The 20,099-nt window shown below is 36.9% G+C and overlaps 1 protein-coding gene across 4 annotated transcripts in view; it reads left to right on the plus strand.

The window, feature by feature from the left end:
- LOC120537148 (exocyst complex component 1-like) overlaps positions 1 to 20,099 on the plus strand; it is a 91,481-nt gene that overhangs the window by 61,469 nt on the left and 9,913 nt on the right. For 3 of the 4 annotated variants that reach the window (XM_039765854.1, XM_039765853.1, XM_039765852.1), the window contains exons 12-14: positions 1,076 to 1,134; positions 3,942 to 4,173; positions 4,843 to 5,026. In XM_039765854.1, coding sequence (XP_039621788.1) covers positions 1,076 to 1,134; positions 3,942 to 4,173; positions 4,843 to 5,026 — 475 coding nt within the window. The remainder of the gene's footprint in view (positions 1 to 1,075; positions 1,135 to 3,941; positions 4,174 to 4,842; positions 5,027 to 20,099) is intronic. The other variant, XM_039765855.1, reaches the window with a different exon arrangement.

A 20,099-nucleotide genomic window follows, 5' to 3' on the forward strand; every position in this document is an offset into this window, starting at 1 on the left:
TTTGTCAGTGATCAACCCAATGGGATATTTTCTGTTTTGTATAATGTTAACTTACTTACATTTTACAAACATGAAGAGAGAGAGAGAGAGAGACATAAGGACATCTCTTTACTATTTGTAAGCAAATGAATATGTCTGCATTTTAAGGCTAAAAAATACCCAAAGGGAAATTCAGCATTTGTGAGGTTATACTTACCCTGGAAGTTTATTAGTGCTGGCAGGCACATGCACTCATCTTAATATAGTAATTGCCATTAACCAGTGAGGCAAGTGTACAACATGACCTGATGTTACCAGCACATTGATTTAAAAAGTAGAGAGGGGCTAAGTAGAAGGAAGGAATGATATTGAAACAAGGAGAAAGAGAACAAGGCAAGAATAGGTGCAGGAGTAGGAGCAGGAGTCTCCATAGTGTCTTGTAAAAGAAAGAAAGAAAGAAAGAAAGAATAGTGATTTACCATGCAGGAAAGGTCTGCTGCTCAACTTCAAGGAGCAGTGAAGGTAAAATAAAGAACAGTTCAGATTGAAGCAAAGACAGTGAAACTGTGTGTGAAGCAAAGTGAAGCAGCTGCAGTTGTGTGGGGGGCTAAAGCCACCTTGGCTGTAGGAAAGTTAGAGTAAAGGAGGACAGAATTGTGCGTGAAGCTAGGTGAAATCCAGTCTCTTGGGAAGGGTCCATACTGTGTAACGATGCTTCTAAAGGGACTGGTGGATACTTAGTTTTATTTGTGTTTTTTTACACAGATTTTATAATAATATTCTCTGAACATAACTTTCTGGTTTCAGGAGGCCCTCACATTTTAATGGAAGAAGTTTTAATGTATTTATTTCAAGGACACTATTCCTTTATTAATGCACTGTGGACACTTTAATTCTTATTTTGGTTTTAATAAAGCTCTTTGCACCTTAAACCTTGTTTTTCTCCTCATTTGCTGGTGGTCCATCCTCAGTCATGACTTACAGGTGCCCTGACAAAGGATCTGCTATGGCCCAATGGTATAGGGCATCACTATGCAATAAGTATAAAAATATGAAAATAATGTTACACTAATGATTAATACTATATTGCTCTTAGTTAACAGTAAATGCCAATGATTGTGTAGCAAGAGGACACAGAGACTCATTTGATGACAGGTAAGTAAATTGGGATGAACTGGATCTTTCCAGTACAAAAATGGTTACAAGACCCTCAGAAGGTTTTATAAACCATCATTTGGGTTTTAAGTGTATTTCTTTTCTTAGCTATATTTGAAATGTTTTTGTTTTCCTTATATTTGCTAAGTTTTTAGCATTTACATTTCTTTTTTCAGTGACTATTTAATGAAGTAAATATTTTGAAATTAACGCTTATTTGAAATGGGATGTTGCTACTGTATGTCACTCTCAGGTCAATATTTAATTGTACTAGTGTACTACTAAGCTCCATGCTACTTTACTATTGCAGTTAACATAATGACATGTAAAACTGTTAAACCTTGAAAAATTCACAGTACATTTTGAGAATTAAAATAATTTATAACTAGAATAGTGCCACCCAGAATGCATGTTTTTGGATAACCTAATCATTTTTGTTGAGCCTTTTCCACTTTTTAATAAAAGATCTTTCAAAATTAAATTTTAAATATATTTTTATATATTTAAAATACATTTTGAGATATCTGAAATGCATTTAATACTTTTTCAGGTACCCCAAAAGAAGTTCCGAGATCCCTCAGATTTTCTATGCTTAGACACCCAAATTGATTTTGAGATGTCACAAAATTAGTTCTTGTAAATTTCCTGTTTTTCAATAGGACTTCCTGTTTATATCAAGGAAATCATTTTCAGATATATTGAATTGTATTTAAGATATATCTCTGATTATACAGGAAGCACCTTTGAGACATCTTTAATTGTATTTTAGATATCTCTAAATGATATCTTCCTTTCTTTTAAAAGGCTTCTTAAGTATTTCACAACGTCTTAGACAAAATATTTCAAAATTATTTAGTCACTGAAGCATCATTAATATTTTGCATGAAACATACTTTTATATCTATAGGCTCAAGTGAATAATTAGGTGATCAATCAGTGCATGAAAAAGAAATAATGGCTCACCACCTAGTCTAGCATCAAGGAGCTGTGATGTGTTGAAGTACACATTAGCACACAGCAATTTCTGCAGTCTTTTTTTTTTTTTTGATCAAGTGGGATACATGCAACTCATTTGGTAAGGCCTGGTATTCACCAATAATTAGTAAGGAAATATTTTTTCCAGTGTGTTAAGAATAACACTGTCCCTCCTTCCTTATTTTCTTCTCCATAATAGATGATTAATTTGCAAAAATAAAAATACAATATATTTATTCCTTTCAGATAACTGTAAATTAAATATATTACTTTGAAGTGTAAATGAACTTAGCAACTTGAAAGCCATCAGATCCTGAACAGCCTCACCAGCTTCAAGTCCTTTTGTTACATTTTAGGCACCAGACTGAACTCCTTATTATCTGGCATTTAAGTGGTCAATCAGTAAGTCGTGCAGACCTTAGAATTAGGTCATTTTGATGCCTTTGCGTACAATGGCTAGGATGAGGATTAGGACCACCTTTTGTACATTGTAATAGGCGCTATATAGCGCCCAACCCTGCACAGACCACGCAGAGGCACGTGTACAAAACACAGGCTTTATTCGTTTTTTCTTCAGCCGTGGGGCACGTCTTCCCCGTATCCCACAGGCCCAACACAGTCCCCAAAACACAAAGCACAAACTTAAACAACCTTTCCTCCCAGGCAACCTCGTCCTCTTCCTCCCGATTCTGGCCACAAATGAAGGGAGGTTGCCTGCTTTATAGCCCACCCGGAAGTGCTCCAGGTGCCTGACCAGCTGGTCTTAATTGCACCTCCGGGTGGGGCTGGTAAGTTGTCCATTGTGGCGGCTGGCTCTCCGCAGCACGCCCTAGCGGCTACCCCATCTCCCAACCGGACTGTGGTGGACTCCATGTCCCATGGAGCCACGGGGAAGACTGAGGAAGGACCAACTGCCAGGGAGGCTGCCCCCAGGCGCCCCGGGGGAGGCATTGCACTGTCCATGGTGGCTCCCCCGGGACGTATGCAGCAGAGGCGTCCAGGCCAGGCATGGGACCCGGCTGTCCGTCACAACATCTAAAACCAATTTTAATGCTCTTACGTATCAAACTGACTGAGAGACTCTAGAAATGAATGGTAATAGATTATGTCTAATTTTAATTGAAACATTATAGGTTGTGCCATGGTGGTGCAGTGGTAGCACAGCTGCCTCACAGTTAGGAGACCTGGGTTCACTTCCCGGGTCCTCCCTGTGTGGAGTTTGCATGTTCTCCCCATGTCTGCGTGGGTTTCCTCCCACAGTCCAAAGACATGCAAGTTAGGTGGATTGGTGATCCTAGTGTGTGTGCCCTGTGGTGGGCTGGCACCCTGCCCGGGGTTTGTTTCCTGCCCTGTGTTGGCTGGGATTGGCTCCAGCAGACCCCTGTGACCCTGTAGTTAGGATATAGCGGGATGGATGGATATTATAGGGTTTTTTTGTAAAGGATTATACTTTAATGATGTTAACCAATATGCACATTATTACCCAAAAATGACTCCTATGTTAAGTGCCAACAATTATAAACATTAATCATGAGGATGTAAAATGAATTATTTCTAAATTAACCTTTGAAGCAACAAATGTTTTACAAAATGTCTGCTTGAACACCATCTCATGATACAGTACATAACTAGTATATTATATAATCATATGAAAGGATGCCTATATTTGCAGATAGATCACTTGCATAATAAGCGACTTGTTCAGAGTCATACTATGAGAGTGCAGTTTAGGGAACCTGCAATCTTTCTATTTTCTGCCCAATGCTTTAGCCAGACAAAACTGCCTAATATGTGACAATTTAGTAAGCTCATCTTTCCTTTCATTCTTACAGGAAAGATAAGGCTTCAAGCCTTCTGATAAGAGGAGTCTTTGGCTGCATTGAAGCAGACATGTTAAACTTTGTTAACTTATGTGATAAAGTAGAACTGTTTAGCTGTCTACATGTATTACTTAGGATAAGCCAGCATGTGAATAAGATTCAGAACAATCCTTGTGCATCATTCTTCTGCAAAGTGCTCAAAATCTGTTTACTTCAGGCCAAGCACAACTTCCATCAATTAACTGTAGGTATTTCATTCTAACTGTAATGTTATATAAAATCAATAACTGTAAATCATTAATTATTGACACAATTGCATACAAAAATACAGTAAAATAGAAATGAAAAACATGATATGTACATAGATGTTTTAAATATTATGAATAACATTTTACATTTGCTTTAAAATATAATGCCAAACTATTCTAATAATAAAAGTATACAAAGTAAAATGTCATATCTTCCTTCAGCCAGTATTTACTGTACTTATAATGCAAGCTTGACAAGGAGACATAACTTGTATTGATTTACTTTTCAGTTCCTGGAAGAATGTTTGCTGTAGACTTTGCAAATCTATTATGCAAAAATTATTAGTATAATAATATAAGATTGGTATAATGAGCCTTATTTGCCACTCTACATATTGATGTAGAAAGTGCAGTTTCCCAGGATTTACAGGTTCCCTGGAGCAGGTTTATGGTATTTACAGAGAACTGGTGGTCCTGTCCATAAAATGCCCAGGAACTACGTATTAGGAAAACGTTGGTTTTCACCTATACTAAATATCAATGACTTTCAAAAAATATATGATAAAATAATTAACATACTTTGTTGTGATATTTTATTTATGATAAAAATGTATCTTTTCATATCACCTAAAATATTAACACTATTCAAAATGTTATTCTTTCAGGAAGCTCAACGCAAAGATATTGAGAATGCAAAGATAGCAAAAAAAGCAAAAGTTGGTGTTTTGCCATTTGTAAGTCGATTGCAAGAGTTTCTTATTCTTACAGAAAATGTTTTTCGAAATGCAGAAGAGCCCCGTGATCTGAATGATGCCTACTGCAAGCTTATTACTGCAACATTTAACACCAGTAAGTAATACAAATATTTCGGTGGCCTTATTCAGTGCAATATTCTACATGGTTAATATTAAAATATTGTCAAAAAAGTGGTATGATCCATAAATGTAAAAAAAGGTTTTATTTGACATTTTTATGCCTTGGAAGAACAGATACATTTTACTGCATTCTGTACACCACAATTTGACTGAACTGGTATAAAATATTTGGTGCCATCAGTTCTCCACCAAATCCACTTAAATACCCTGCTTCTCTGTTAATAGTCCTAATGTTCAGTGTTATGTTTTGAAGTTGAAAGTTACTGTTATGGCCAAATGAAAAAATGGTTACTCCTCTGCAATATATCTTCTTGTTTCTCGTAAACTTATTGTAGTTTTCCCTAGCTCCACTAGTGCTGGAATATATTTCGAATCAGCTAGAGTTTTTTTGTCCATGATACGTTCAAGTCTCTTTTCCAATTTATATTCTCCTAACCTAGAACCCAGTTTTGGTGCAAGGCTGATAACTTCCACAATTTACCCTAAATTATGGCTGGCCATTTCATCTTTTAAATCTTCAGACAAACCACTTCTGAAGATTGAAATTAGTATTAGCTCATACCACCTTACATCTGTAGCTAATGATTTAAAGGTAATTATATATTCACTGAATCTATCATTTACTTATCTACAGTTTAGGAGATAATTAGTAGAAACCCCTCCCCATTTAGGCTGATCAAAGATAACTCAAATAACTGTATGAGTTTACTGATCAAACTTTAGCCTACTTTTTGTCCATCAATCTCTCCCCTTTCTCTTAACCCCTTTCATGGAATACCATTTTCTCCAATGTCAAATACTGCTCCAGAAATCCCAACTATTAGATTGACCAAATCAAAATTCTACAAAGACTATATCCTACACCCTGTAAGTATTTTCTGATGGGTAACCACTTTGACAGTGTATAGCAATTATGTCGTATTAGTGTACCCAACACTTTTTTCCAAATGTTGTAGCATTGCAGTGTTTCTTAAACTATGGGTAAAAGGGGACATATCTGTGATGGGTCGCCACTTAATTGTGTGGTTAACCAAGTTTGTCTAAGAGCAAATTCTGTATCAAGTGATAAACCACCTACTATTTATTGTACTATCTAGAGCAGTGTAGCAAGTAAAACAATGGCATTGATGCATCATGGAGAGCTTTTGATTCTGTGGCATTAAAATATTATAAACATCCCCACCTTTCATCTCAACCACAGTGAAACAATCAAACTGAGAGGAATGACAGCAGAGACATGCATAAGAAAGGAGGAATGAAAGATAGGCTTGTGAGGTGAAGCGACTGTGGCAGAAGGATGTGGTGACTTTTGGAGATTTGTGAGCAGTGAATCAATAGAGTGAGGGTATATATTATGCCATGGCTATGTTTTATACAGTACTACCCATTCCCCACAGCTCCACCGGCATAGTAGTGAAACAGGAACAACGTTCAAAAGTAATAAACAAAAAGATATTGCTATCTAAGTGGAGGCAAGTTATGCTGCAAAATGCAAAGGTAGACAGTCTCCCCAGTCCTGATGTCACACTTCCCCCTCCATCGGCCTGCAGACTCTGCCTCGGATTAAGATAAATGAATATATCACTCCTGCAAGCAAACTATGATTCTTAGCACGATGAAAGAAGTTGCAAAATCAACTGGAATGTTCAAACAAATTCTAGAAAAAAAATCCAAACTAAATCCGTTTAGTAGTGGTCCTCTAATGAAAAGCGGACAGACAGACAGACAGGCAGATGTTGGATTTTACATATAGAGATAAAGTTTCAGTGGTCAATGACAACTGGTTGGTTCCTAAATTTGTATTTACCTTTGCAGCATACATTGAATCTAAAATTGCAACTGAGGTGTAAAGAGGACTTTGATATTATTTTAAGTTTAACATACCTTGGTGAGGAAGAATTCCTTCTTGTTGCACTATTTTAAAGTAGTTCAATAAATGACAATCTGCTAGTATTGTGAAAGACATGTTTGTTTGGCTCCTGATAACTGCAAGAACACCAGAAAATATGAAAAGGGTAAAACAAGCAGTAGACATTCGGCACAATGTTAATCAGTAGATTTAAACATTTCCAACTGCACTGTTTGCTGAATTATTCAGCAAGGTTTATCCTATCACCTGTATAAAGTATTCATGGTGTATATATATATATATATTTAGGAATAATTTACCTTTTCATGTTTAATTTAACTGTTACACTAAATGGAAATCAGAGTATTTTAAACTATTTGCAAACACATTTAGAAAAATGTATTGTTAATGATGGAGCTCATTTAAAAAAATTTTTTTAATTGTTTAAGACAAGGTAAACAAACTGCATTGATTACTTATTTTTTACTACTTCATTCCTTAACTGGAGCCATGAATCACATGTCAAAGTTAAGTGACCTTTCATGATATGCTTTCAGAAATCGCCCTCTCCTTGCACCACACCCAAGGAGTTTTTCTCCTAACTTTACTCAAGCTTAAACTAAGCATTTCCATTGGCAGTGATTCACCGCAGAAATGTATTCCGTTGTTTTAGGTGCAAGCTCTGGGGAATATTTCTACATGCAGTTTGCATGTTCTCCCCATGTCATTGTGGGATCCCACTGGGATCTTCAGCTTCCTCCCACAGTCCAAAGACATGCAGGTTAGGTGGACTGGCATTGCTGAATTGGCCCTTGTTTGCGTGGCTCTGTGTGTGGGGGCTGTGTGATTGTGTGTGCAGTATGTGTGTGTTCATCCTGTGATGGGCTGGTGTCCCATTCTTGAATCATTCCAGCCTTGCACCCTATGGTTAAAGGGATAGTGGTCAGCTGATGCATTACCCTCTTCTGAATAAACTGATTTGGAATATGGATTTTGCTTTAACAAGACGTTAGTCTCCCACTTTTTTCTTTTATTAATATTTATGTAAGAAAATGTTTGGAGAGAAACAAAAACATTTACTTCTTTATTATTTTGCTGTTGTTATTTGTCTATTTAGAACTCCGATGTCATGATGAAAATAATTATCTTCTTAGGTCCCAGTATAGTACTTATTTTCTAATTTGGGTCCTCAAATTAAAAAGTTTAAGAATCTCTGCTCTATTGTATTTTCCTTTGGACAAATATATGTCAGGGTGGCACAATGGCACAGTGGGTAGCGCTGCTGCCTCGCAGTTAGGAGACCTATGCCCACATGTGTTTCCTCCGGGTACTCTGGTTTCCTCCCACAGTCCAAAGACATGCTGGTTAGGTGCATTGGGGATCCTAAATTGTCCCTAGTGTGGGCTTGGTGTGTGTGTGTGTGCCCTGCAGTGGGCTAGCACCCTGTCCAGGGTTTGTTTCCTGCCTTACACCCTGTGTTGGCTGACATTGGCTCCAGCAGACCCTTGTGACCCTGTAGTTAGGGTATAGCGGGTTGGATAATGGATGGATGGAATATATGTCATCTTTTATCTTCATTTCTTTGTTTGAGTATTCCTCATTTGCCTCAAATTTTCCTACTTTTAGACCTTTCTGTGCTTCCTCTTAAACCCTCGCAATGAAAAATATTCTGTGTTGGTACTCTGGCATCCAAATTAATTCTTGCCTCCCACTAGAAGACACCCAAGTTTGTAACTGTGGCCATTTGGCAGTCATCTATACTAATAAAAGGCAAAGCCCTCCCTCCCTCCCTCCCTCACTCACTCACTTACTCACTCATCACTAATTCTCCAACTTCCCGTGTGGGTGGAAGGCTGAAATTTGGCAGGTTCATTCCTTACAGCTTCCTTACAAAAGTTGGGCAGGTTTTATATCGAAATTCTACACGTAATGGTCATAACTGGAAGCAGTTTTTCTCCATTTACTGTAATGGAGATGAGCTTCAACGCCGTGGGGGCGGAGTTTCGTGTGACATCATCAGCCTCCCCGTAATCACGCAGTACATAGAAAACCAGGAAGACCTCAAAAAAGCGCTGAAGAAAACATGCATTATATAATTGAGAAGGCAGCGAAACAATAAGAAGCGGCGAAAGTGACATATACAACCATATTCATGAGTTCTGCTACTTCGGAAACAAAGCACGATGTAAACCTACACTTTAAATTAAGTTCATAGACAGGCTGCCGCTGGCGTTTGTAATTTAGTGCCTGCCCATATAAGGCCGTCCGTCAGCGGCAATCCAATAGCAAACTCCCACTAAATATTCAAGGGTGAAGGACTGTGCTTATGGAGAGGAAGATGAGATGGTCAGGGTGGTGTTTGACACAAACTCAGCGAAACTGCAAGAGAAAGTTTTAAGTGCCAGGACTAAGGTAACATTAAATACAGCCATGGACATAGCATGAGATGGCACCAGCACAGCTGGGAACCTTCGATGCATGTACACCGAGTGGCTCACGTGAACTGGCAGTGCACAGATAAAAGCAACAGTTCCAAAGAGCTGAACAAAACCGAATTACACAATTGAAAAGGCAGCAAAAATATGAAGCGCCTGATACATACAAGCATATTCATAAATCCAACTACTGCGGAAACAAAGCACACGTTGGAAAAAGTCAATGTCCCGCTAAAGGAAGACAGTGTAAAAAACCCGTGCATGCAGTGTGTCAGGTCTCAGATAAAGAAGAAGACGAGCTGTTTATTGATGCAGTAAGAAACGAATCGATGAATGAAACCTGTCATCTTTACAACGATTGACAAACACGGAATGTAACTTGAACACAACACATCCTACAAATACGAACCTGATTGAAAGAAATAATGATAATCAAATCCTTGATGACAGCAACACTCAGTAACACTCACAAAACAAATACTGTATATTGACAGTCATGTTACGTTATTTTTAAAATGTTCCCTTTTCTTTTCTAGCTTTTTAACACACTACTTCTCGCTGCGATACGGGTATATATATATGTATATATATATATATATATATATATATATATATATATATATATATATATCACGATCTACATACTCGAATAATGGATACTTTATTCGCCATCAATGATTGTTTTGGTAAAGCCATACTCAGTGTATTCATTAGATGAACGGTAAAAAGTAAGAGCGAGGGAGGATGACTTATTGAGGCATGCAGGCTGTAGTGCGTCAACTCTATCTGAATTGCGATCACATTTGAAAAATATATCTTTTCAAGTTCTATTTAGTCCATATGTGTCAAACTCAAGGGCGGGCCACATCCGCCCGGCGTGTAATTATATCCGCCCGAGATCATTTTATATACTGTATTATTGTTATTAATGGCCCGGGTATATGAAGCGCTGGTAACACAATAAACTACAGATCCCATAATGCAGCGCTTCAGCTGCCTTGCCGAACACTTACCGTTAATCAAGTCTAGCTTATGATGCTGCAAGTTATTGCGAAGCTAGCTCACACGATGCTGAAGAGAAAAGTTGATTCTGAAAATAGAGCCTTTAAAACCGATGGGAGGCTGAGTATATGTTTACTGAACCCGTGTGTCTCATTTGTGGAGCTAATGTGGCTGTAATTACAGAATTTAATCTAAGACGGCACTATGAGACAAAACATCAGGGTAACCTGAATGCAATGCAGAAGATACAGAAAGCAGAAGAATTAAATAAGAATCTGACACTTCAGCGGACGTTTTACCCGTGCACAATCACAAAGTGATTTCAAGTGAAGCTGCTTTTATGGGAGACACAAATGCACCAGTGCAATTTGCCCCACTTTCCCTGTTGCCAAGTAATGTTAAACCAAGTCGTCACTACGGTGTTCCCAAACGCACTTTGCTGATAAACTGAGCGCACTGAGTTTGCACGGCGCTTTGGTGACTTTGAAGAACAAAAAGTCCGTCTACATGCGGCTCGAACCTTGTGCATGTTTGGTAGCACATATCTGTGTGAGAAGCTCTTCTCAGTGATAAAGACTAACAAAACAGCACACAGGAGTCGCCTCACTGATGAGCACCTGCAATCCATCCTGAGAATCTCCACAACACAGAACCTCACACCAAACAGAAACGAACCTGTGGCCAAAAAGATGCCAGGCGTCCAGCTCTAAAATGACATATGAGCAAAGACAACTGAATGATTTGATTTGTTATTGCTGAAAGGAACACATTTTATTTATATTTCTAGGTTTTGTTATGCAGCATGTTCATATTTGAATTTGTATAATTTTGACAGGATATATTTTTATGGAGAGCAAAATCTTTTGGGATATTTAAAATCTAAGTTTATTTTTTATATAAAATTACATAAGAGTAAAGAAATTTGAATGTTTGTTCTTTTAACGTTTACTTTATTTCTAACTTGTATAATTTAGACAGGATATATTTTTATGGAGAGCAAAATATTATAAGTTGTTTAAGGTTTGAGTTGATTTATTCACGAATAATATTCCTGTCTGTTTTACCATTCCTACCAAAGATATTTCTGTCGACTAAATAAAAATTCCTTCTATTTAAAATTTAAATAGAACTTGAACAAATACGATAGTTCATAATATCCACGCAGACTTGCACGTAAGAGCGGGAGTTATCCGTTTTAACAAGCAGCATATTGCACTGATACGAAATAGCTGTGTGTGCATATATGTAGGTATATGTATATATATTTATATATGTGTGTGTGTATGTATATATGTGTGTCTGTATATTTATGTGTATATGTATAGATATGTATATATATATGTTTGTGTGTGTATGTAAATATATATATATATATATATATATATATATATGACAGCAACACTCATCACTCACAACAGTGACAAAACAATTACATTGACAATCATGTTACGTTATTTTCAAAATGTTTCCTTTTCTTTTCATTGCTTCTTTAACACACTACTTCTCCGCTGCGAAGCGCGGGTATTTTGCTAGTTCTTTTATAATTTAATCAGTCTGCATCATGAATTAATGCTGCTTCTTGCAATTTGATGGAAATGTGGACTACTGCTGTTCAGATGTTTCAATTCAGGTGTCTTGCAGCCCCCTCACACTTTTCAGTTTTTTGTTTACTTTCCTGTTGTGGTTTGATTTTGTTCCTTTCACACTCTTCTTCTTCTTTGGCAACTGCTTTATCCTTAAAGATTTTCTCCTCGAGTGGCTGGGATAGACTGTGAAAGGGTGTGTTGCATTTTTTTCTCATGTTTGTTTTTTGTTATACTACATCTATTATTTTATTTTTACAAAAATATATCAGCCTGCACTATTAAAAAAAAACTTTTTTTCCTCTCCAGTAAATCTTGCTGGGTGTGGTATTTCCATTTCCTATGCTAAAGAAATAGGTGATGTTTCAGGCACTTGGATGCAGAAACATACCAAATTCAATTACTAATTGGTACACAAAAGCAGCTAAACCATTGTGTAGCCTTTTGCTGATATCTGACCACAAAAAATACTCTCTTCCTCTCAGGGCTATTTGTATTATGGCTGGAAGATATAAAACTGATAAATCCAAAAATGGACAAAAGCTGTAGTAATCGGTTTATAAAAAGCCAGTGTGGTAAAGCAAAAGAATAGTCAAAAGGACTGAAAAATATCTGAGCCAGAAAGTCTTAAACATAGTGAAAACATCGGAGAAAAATGGGATGTCAGAATTACTGAAGTAGAGGTCCTGAGCTAATTGTCCTTCCCCAATTTATCAATACACATAAATTATTTTTACATTCAAAAGCTTGGATGCTGTCTTCACTACAGCACCATACTTTATACCTGATTTTTCCAATTACATCACGATCCATTCACGTCTTTAGCAGCCAGGTGCCATTATTATCAGACAAAATGGCCATGACCATTGGAAAACATCCCACAATCCTGTTAAAGAAAATGCCTCTATGAAGGCAAAAAATAGTTAAAGTTACTGTAAATGCAAAAAACGCTACTGAAAATACATTTTTGCAGGGGTGGCACAGAGGTAGCTGCCTTGTAGTAAGGAGACATGGGTTTGCGTCCCAGGTCCTTCCTGTGTGGAGTAGGTTGAGCTTGCAGTAGTTGCCAAAAAAAGGGGGTAAATACAATACAATACACAGAACAGAACACAAGTAATCCTCAATACAATACAATAGTGCAATAGTTATATTACAAGTACAGAGCAAAATGTACGAGTATACAATATCACATAATAGGATTCAGATTTGTTCAGAGTCCTAGAGACCTCGGCCATCAAGCTGCCTTCCCCCTACTGGCCATTCCATAGCTGAGCCTGTGCTGGGCTGGCCAACCTTCTGAAAGGACCCTTCTTACCAATGATCCCAGTGTTCCTCTATCAAAGATGACTTTTTCTTAGGCAAGCAAACAACTTTGCAGTAGGGCAGTGTAACCAAGTGAGTACCGAGAAGGGAAACAGAATAGGTGAGGGTTAGAAAAAAATTATAACGATCATATTACTTATGTTTTAGTACTAATGACTAACCACAGAGATGTAATATGCAAATTTAATCAGCAGCTCTAATCTGGGTATGATAAACTGAAGTAGTGAGTCGTCAACTGGGATTTGAATGCTGAGATTGAAGGGGCATCTCTTATATTAGTGGGCAGACCATTCCACAGTTTAGGGGCCTTGTAACTAAAAGCTGAACATCCCATTGTTATTTTATTAATTCTTGCAAATATAAGCAGAGCAGCATCTTGAGAGTTTAATGTGCGGTCTGGTTTGTAAGTAATGATAAGTTCAGATAAGCAAGCCAGACTTTGGCTTTATATGTAAAAAAGTAGGATTTTGAAATCTGCCCTAAACCTAACTGGAAGCCAGTGTAAGGATTTTAGAACTGGAGTTATGTGTTCATATTTTCTTGCTCTCATAATAATTCATGCTGCAACATTTAGAATTAACTAAAAGCTGTTTAAAGAACAATTTGAACATCCAGTGAACACCGAATTGCAGTAGTCGATCCTACTAGAAATAAATGCATGAATTAATTTCACAGTATTCCTCTTATTTACAAAACACCTTAATTTCCCAACATTTTTAAGATGGAACAAACATGTTTTGCACTGTTTTGTAATGTGAGCTTTAAATCACATTGTAAAGTCAAAGATAAGGCAGAGATTGTGGGCTGATTCAGAAAAATTAATGGTAATTCCAACAGTGTTAAATAATGACAAAATATTGTTGTGATCAGCATCATTCCCTAAAAATAATTCTCTGTTTTATCTGTGTTTAAAGAGAAGTAGTTCTCTTCCACTCATCTCTCTCGTTTAATTCACTAACACAACTAATTAAAGACAACATCTGAGAAACTTCATTTTGCGTAAAAGAAAGGTATAACTGGGTGTCATCTGCATATGACTTAAAATTAATATTATGTTTTCTAATGATACATCCCAGTGGAAGCATGTAAAGTGAGAACAGTAAAGGTCCCAGTACTGAGCCCTGCAAGACACCATACCTCACTTCTGTGTATAATGATGGAGTACTGTCAGCACATTTCTGAACATATTGGAATCAATTTGATAAATAAGAACTAAACCAGAAAAGGTCATTGACTGTATGCCCAATGCCATTTTTCAGCCTGTGTACTAAATTAGAATGGCCAATGGTGCCAAATGCTGTGCTTAAGTCTAACAACATAATTACAGTGGAGTTTCCTTTATCAGAGGATATTAGAATGTCATTTACAACATGTGTTAGTGCCGTTTCTGTACTATGACCAGTGCGGAAGCCAGACTGGAAATTCTCAAATAAATTGTGAAGGTGTGACTGAAGCTGATTGGCGACTACTTTTTCAAGTATTTTAGAGAGAAAGGGTAAATCTGAAATGGGTCTATAGTTATTAAGAATGTGTCGGTCTAGGTCCGACTTTTTAAGTAATGGTTTAATGACTGACACTTTTAGTGCATCAGGTACTGTGCTATGAAATAATGAACTATTAATAATGTTAAGAATGGGCACTGCAAGAACATACATTGTGCTTTTTACAAGTTTTGTTGGCACTGGATCTAGGAAACAAGTAGTAGGTTTTAAACTTTTAAAATGAAAGTTGAGATTTCTTGTTCTGCTACAGGATTAAAATTTCTGAAGTGTTGAATGCAAGGCGAGACAGGGCTTGCCAGGCTACTATGATGTTTGCACTGTGATGCTGAGATCTGGGATCCTATATTTTAATTTTCTCAATAAAGAAGTTCATAAAGTCTGTACTGCTAATGTCTGTTGGTATTTTGCACAGTAGACCTGAATTCCCATTTGTTAAATTAGCCACTGTTCTAAACAGTACACAAGGATTTTTATTATTGGTATCTATTATTTTAGTGAGCTTTAAAGAGAGCTTTTTTATATTTGTAATGCTCTCTGTCTATGAAATACCTACAGCTTTTTTGTTCCCCATCTGCACTCCAGTTTTTGACATTCTAATTTAAACCAGGGAGAGTTTCTATGTGCTTTTATCACTTTTGTTTTAAAGGGAGTCACTGTGTCTAGAGCATCTCTCAAGGTCATATTACAATTTGATGTTAAATGATCTAAATTATTTTTCACGTTTACATTTGAACTTAACTGATCTAAATAGTTTTCCCCGTTTACACTTGGCTTACTCAAAGTATCTATAAATTTTGAAGCCAGAATTACAATGTAGATGCCACATTGTGTTTGTTTTAATCTGCGAGTGTACTGGTAAGGGCAGAACCAAATAAAACATAATCAAGTAGTGATCAGAAATAAATTCATTTAATGGAGTAATATTTAATTTTGAATTACAACTTTGTAAATTATAATTAAATCTAATGTGTGGCTAGGATTATGAGTTGGACCTTTGACAATCTGACAAACTCCCACTAAATTTAACAAATAACACATCAATGTGTACATTATAATTCCTCATCAATACTACATGATCTGAATTTATAGTCAAATTAGAGAAAAGGTTTCCAAATCCAGTCAAGAACAATGAATATGGCTCTGGTGGTCTGTAGACTAGCACTTCAATAGTGTTGGAATCTGTTTTAATAATTAAAATGAATGCTCATAGGATGTGAAGTTGCCTAAATTTCTAGAAATTATTTGTATTTTGTCACAATGAATTATTACACGGTCTCCTCCTCAACCTGTATCTCTAGATTTATGAAGGAATGAGTATCCATTTGGTGATGCCTCATTTAGGGGAGCAGTGTCAGATTTACTAAGCCAGGTTTCAGCATAGAACAGATTTTGTACTTAATATAATATTATTTACCAAAGCAGCTTTACATCCTAGAGAGCAAATGTTTAATAAGCAGCATTTAAAATAGCATAGTTCTTTCTAAACTGGCGATATATTATTTGTGTTAATGTGAACTAAGTTACTCTTACATGTGCCCCTGGTTGAGGGACTGGTTTTAGCTCTTGGTCTAAGTATACAACCTTTTTATAGGTTATCAGGTAATTTAAAGTTTGCATGATGATTAAATTTATAGGATGCCCCAAAACAGGGATTATGGGTAACAGCTACAGGATAGTAACAGGTGGGATAAACAACAGCCTGTGATTTAAGATTACAAAACTGTGGTCTGGATTGTGCTCTAACCAGTCAGCCAGGCAGTTTTGCAGCCATATTTTAGGATAATACAAAATATAACCTCCAGATAGACTGAAGACCATCTCTCTCTTGGAAAATCCAGGCATTTGCCAAAAGTCATCCCAATTGTTGACTAATACTATGCTTTTATTTGCAAACCAGGTTTTTCGCCAGCAGTGAAGGGAACCCAATCAGCTATAAATCACATTCCCTCTATATAATCTAGGTGAATTGGTGATCCTAAATTGGCCCTAGTGGGAGCTTGTTGTGTGGGTGTGTGTGTGTGTGCACCCTGCGATGGACTGGCACCTTGCGTAATGTTTGCTTCCTGCCTTGAGCCCTATGCTAGTTGGGATAGGCCCCAGCAGACCCCTATGACCCTATTCAGAACAAAGTGGGTTGGAAAATGACTGAATGAGTAACAATTCTTCAGATTATAAAAGGTTAATGACAGTTGGCAAAGACAGCTGGAAAAATAAAATAATTATTATTCTTAAATCACTTATTTAATTTTGACTGGTAGAATTTAGGTAAGGTTTATGGTAAGTAACCCTAGTATCAAAAACCAGATACCATGTTAACTCAATGTCCTATTAATGTAACGTTGGCAAGCAGTAATGCTATATTAATAGCATATTAGAAAAGCAGTGTTTGTTTTTTGGCAAATTAAATATTGCTGCCTTGATCTTCTACTTGTCTGACACTGTAATAAAACAACACTTTTTCTGTTCATGATAATTTTGTAATTAAACATTTTGTTTCATGGCTACATTCCTTTCCAGCTTTTAAAATTATATTTACGCATACAGGCTGGAAACATGTTTATGTTTTTTTACTTTTAAATTACTTCCATCACTTACCTTGCCAGTGGTGATTTTACCCTTTAGAAAATATCCTTTCCTTTGTGTTATATATGCGAGTTGTCTGGTGGACAAGATGCACAAATGTAGCAAAATGAGAAAGGGACTTGTTACCTTGAACAGAAGATGAAATGATAAAAATGGGAGAAGCACTACAAAAAGTTAGTTTAAGGGCAGAATACCTACTTGTTGTCAAAAAGGCAGCACATTTCCACATTTTGGGAGAATTGTGAACATACAGCTTTTTGAACACATTTGACTGTGAGTGGCATAGAGTATATGCACATTCTTCATTTAGTTCCTACTAGTACTAGAGATGATTTTTTGTTTAACAGAAGTTCATTGCATCACTTAGCCTTTACCTCAGTGCTTCCCAAACTTGGTCCTGGGGGGCACACTGTGGCTGCAGGTTTTTGTTCAAACCAGCTTCTGTTTTTAATTGGACTCCTGAGCTATTTAAGTGAACTGTTATTTCCCAAGTTCTGTGTTTTGGGAACAATACAGAAATTAGAAAACTAAGTTTGCTAAAATATATACTGTATATACAGTATATATATACATATGTATTGTATATACAGTATATATACAGTATATATATATATATATATATATATATATATATATATATATACACACACACACACATACACACATAGTATCCATAGTCTGAGTCTCGATCTGATTGTATGGGTGATTACCTACCAGGTAACACATGTGGTTGGTCTGCTAGTCTGCAAACATCCGCCACGAGCTGTCTCAGTTGCGAGAAGCAGATTATAGAATGTTACATAGTTTACTGTCAAATAGTGCAAAGAGTACGCTACACGTGTTTCGCCCTTATTTTGGGCTTATCAGGCATACACACTCAACTGCACCCCTCGCGGGGATCTAACCTCGGATGTCAGTGTCAGAAATGAAGTCCCTTTATGCTACGCCACGGCATGTGGTTCTTTTTTTTGACAGCCTGGAGATCGGAGTAATTACATTCATAGCATCCGTAGTCTGAGTCTCTATCTGATTGTATGGTTGGTTACCAGGAGAGTACACATCCCTTCTAGTATGACAATTTCTGTCGAATAAAAATATTACGCTGTGTCCACATCCACCTTATTCGCCGGATCTGGTGCCGTGCAACTTCTGGTTGTTCCCTACATTGAAAATGACCATGAAAGGCAAACAATTTCTATCCATTGAGGACATCCAGGCAGCCATGACAGCCCAACTAAAGGCACTCTTGAAAGAAAACTTCCAGAACTGCTTCGCAAAGTGTCAGGAGCATTGGGATAAGTGCATTTGAAGTGGAGGAGAGTATTTTTAGGGCGACTAGTAGTTCTAAATATTTTACTATAATAAATATTTCTTTTTTTAAAACATTCACCATATTTTCTCATCACACCTCGTGTGTGTATATATATATATATATATATATATATATATATATATATATGGGGGGGTGGCAGAACACATGCTAAAGAGGTGTGGTCTGATCAGCTGCCGTTTTTCTGCTGCTGCTACCTTGCTGCATGTTCTGCTTGTCCCACCGTACATCAATCATTTAAAAGCCTGTACTGCAGCTGTCCTTTTGTCTCGCTGCCTTGTCTCGCAGGACGTTAGAGTGTCTCTCGTGGGACGTCAAATTGTCTTTCGAGAAGATCACGTATCATCTTCTTCCAAGCCTTCCAAGAGTTTTTTATAATAGAGATATATATTAAAATGTACTAAGCAGTTATATGGGAAAAATGTGTTTTTTTCATCTTGATTTTCATTCCACTTTTCCAGTTGTTCTAATTGTTTAATTAATCCATTATTTACTAATTAGTGTGTCTGATGCTAAAGTAGTTGCAGCCTTTGATTATTCAGTGGTGCTTGCCTGGGTGTCTGCTCTGCTCATTTTTAATTGTCATTAATAAGATACAACAAAGGGGGAAAACTGCACAGAGAAAGGGCAAAGTTAAATGAAATTAATAAAATAAAGTTAAGCATTTAAATCTATAGCAAAAGCAGAAATATTTCTAAATATCTAAAAATATTTCTAAAAATCATGCTGCTGTGCTTTTCTGAATGTATAATAAGAGAAAAAATGGCAGCTAATTAAATGAGCTCAATGTTATCAGGTGTTGTCAGTGATTAGGAGTTTGGGAAACACTGCTTTACCTAGTGTCACAAAGAACTACTGCAATGATTAGGAACTTTAGTGACATCTGGTGGAGGAAAGATTACAAAGTAGGATTAATTTTCAGCCCATTCAATTTTATACAATAAAAGCATTTCATAGTGCACTTCAATATGCATACCTGTTTGTTCAAGTATTTCACAGATTATGCAAACAGATTAGAACCCCAAGAAGATATTTAATATAATGTCACAACTGAAATGATATCACCTGCAGTTTTCACTGGCTGTATAGTTATGAAAATAACTTTTCTGATTGTTTGCATTTAGCATCCAATGATCACAGAAAATAATCATAACTCATAGCAATTAACATTTAAATTAGTTGTAAAAACTATTTGGTTACCTTGTAAATTAAATGTCAGTCATTTGCCAACCCGCTATATTCTAACACAGGGTCACGGGGGTCTGCTGGAGCCAGTCCCAGGCAGTAGAGGGCGTAAGGCAGGAACAAATCCCAGGCAGGGAGCCATCCCACCACAGGACACACACACACACACACACACACACACACTAGGGACAATTTAGGATCGCCAATGCACCTAACCTGCATGTCTTTGGACTCTGGGAGGAAACCGGAGCACCC

The sequence above is a fragment of the Polypterus senegalus genome, chromosome 10, assembly GCF_016835505.1.
Source record: "Polypterus senegalus isolate Bchr_013 chromosome 10, ASM1683550v1, whole genome shotgun sequence".
Classification (NCBI taxonomy): Eukaryota; Metazoa; Chordata; class Cladistia; order Polypteriformes; family Polypteridae; genus Polypterus; species Polypterus senegalus.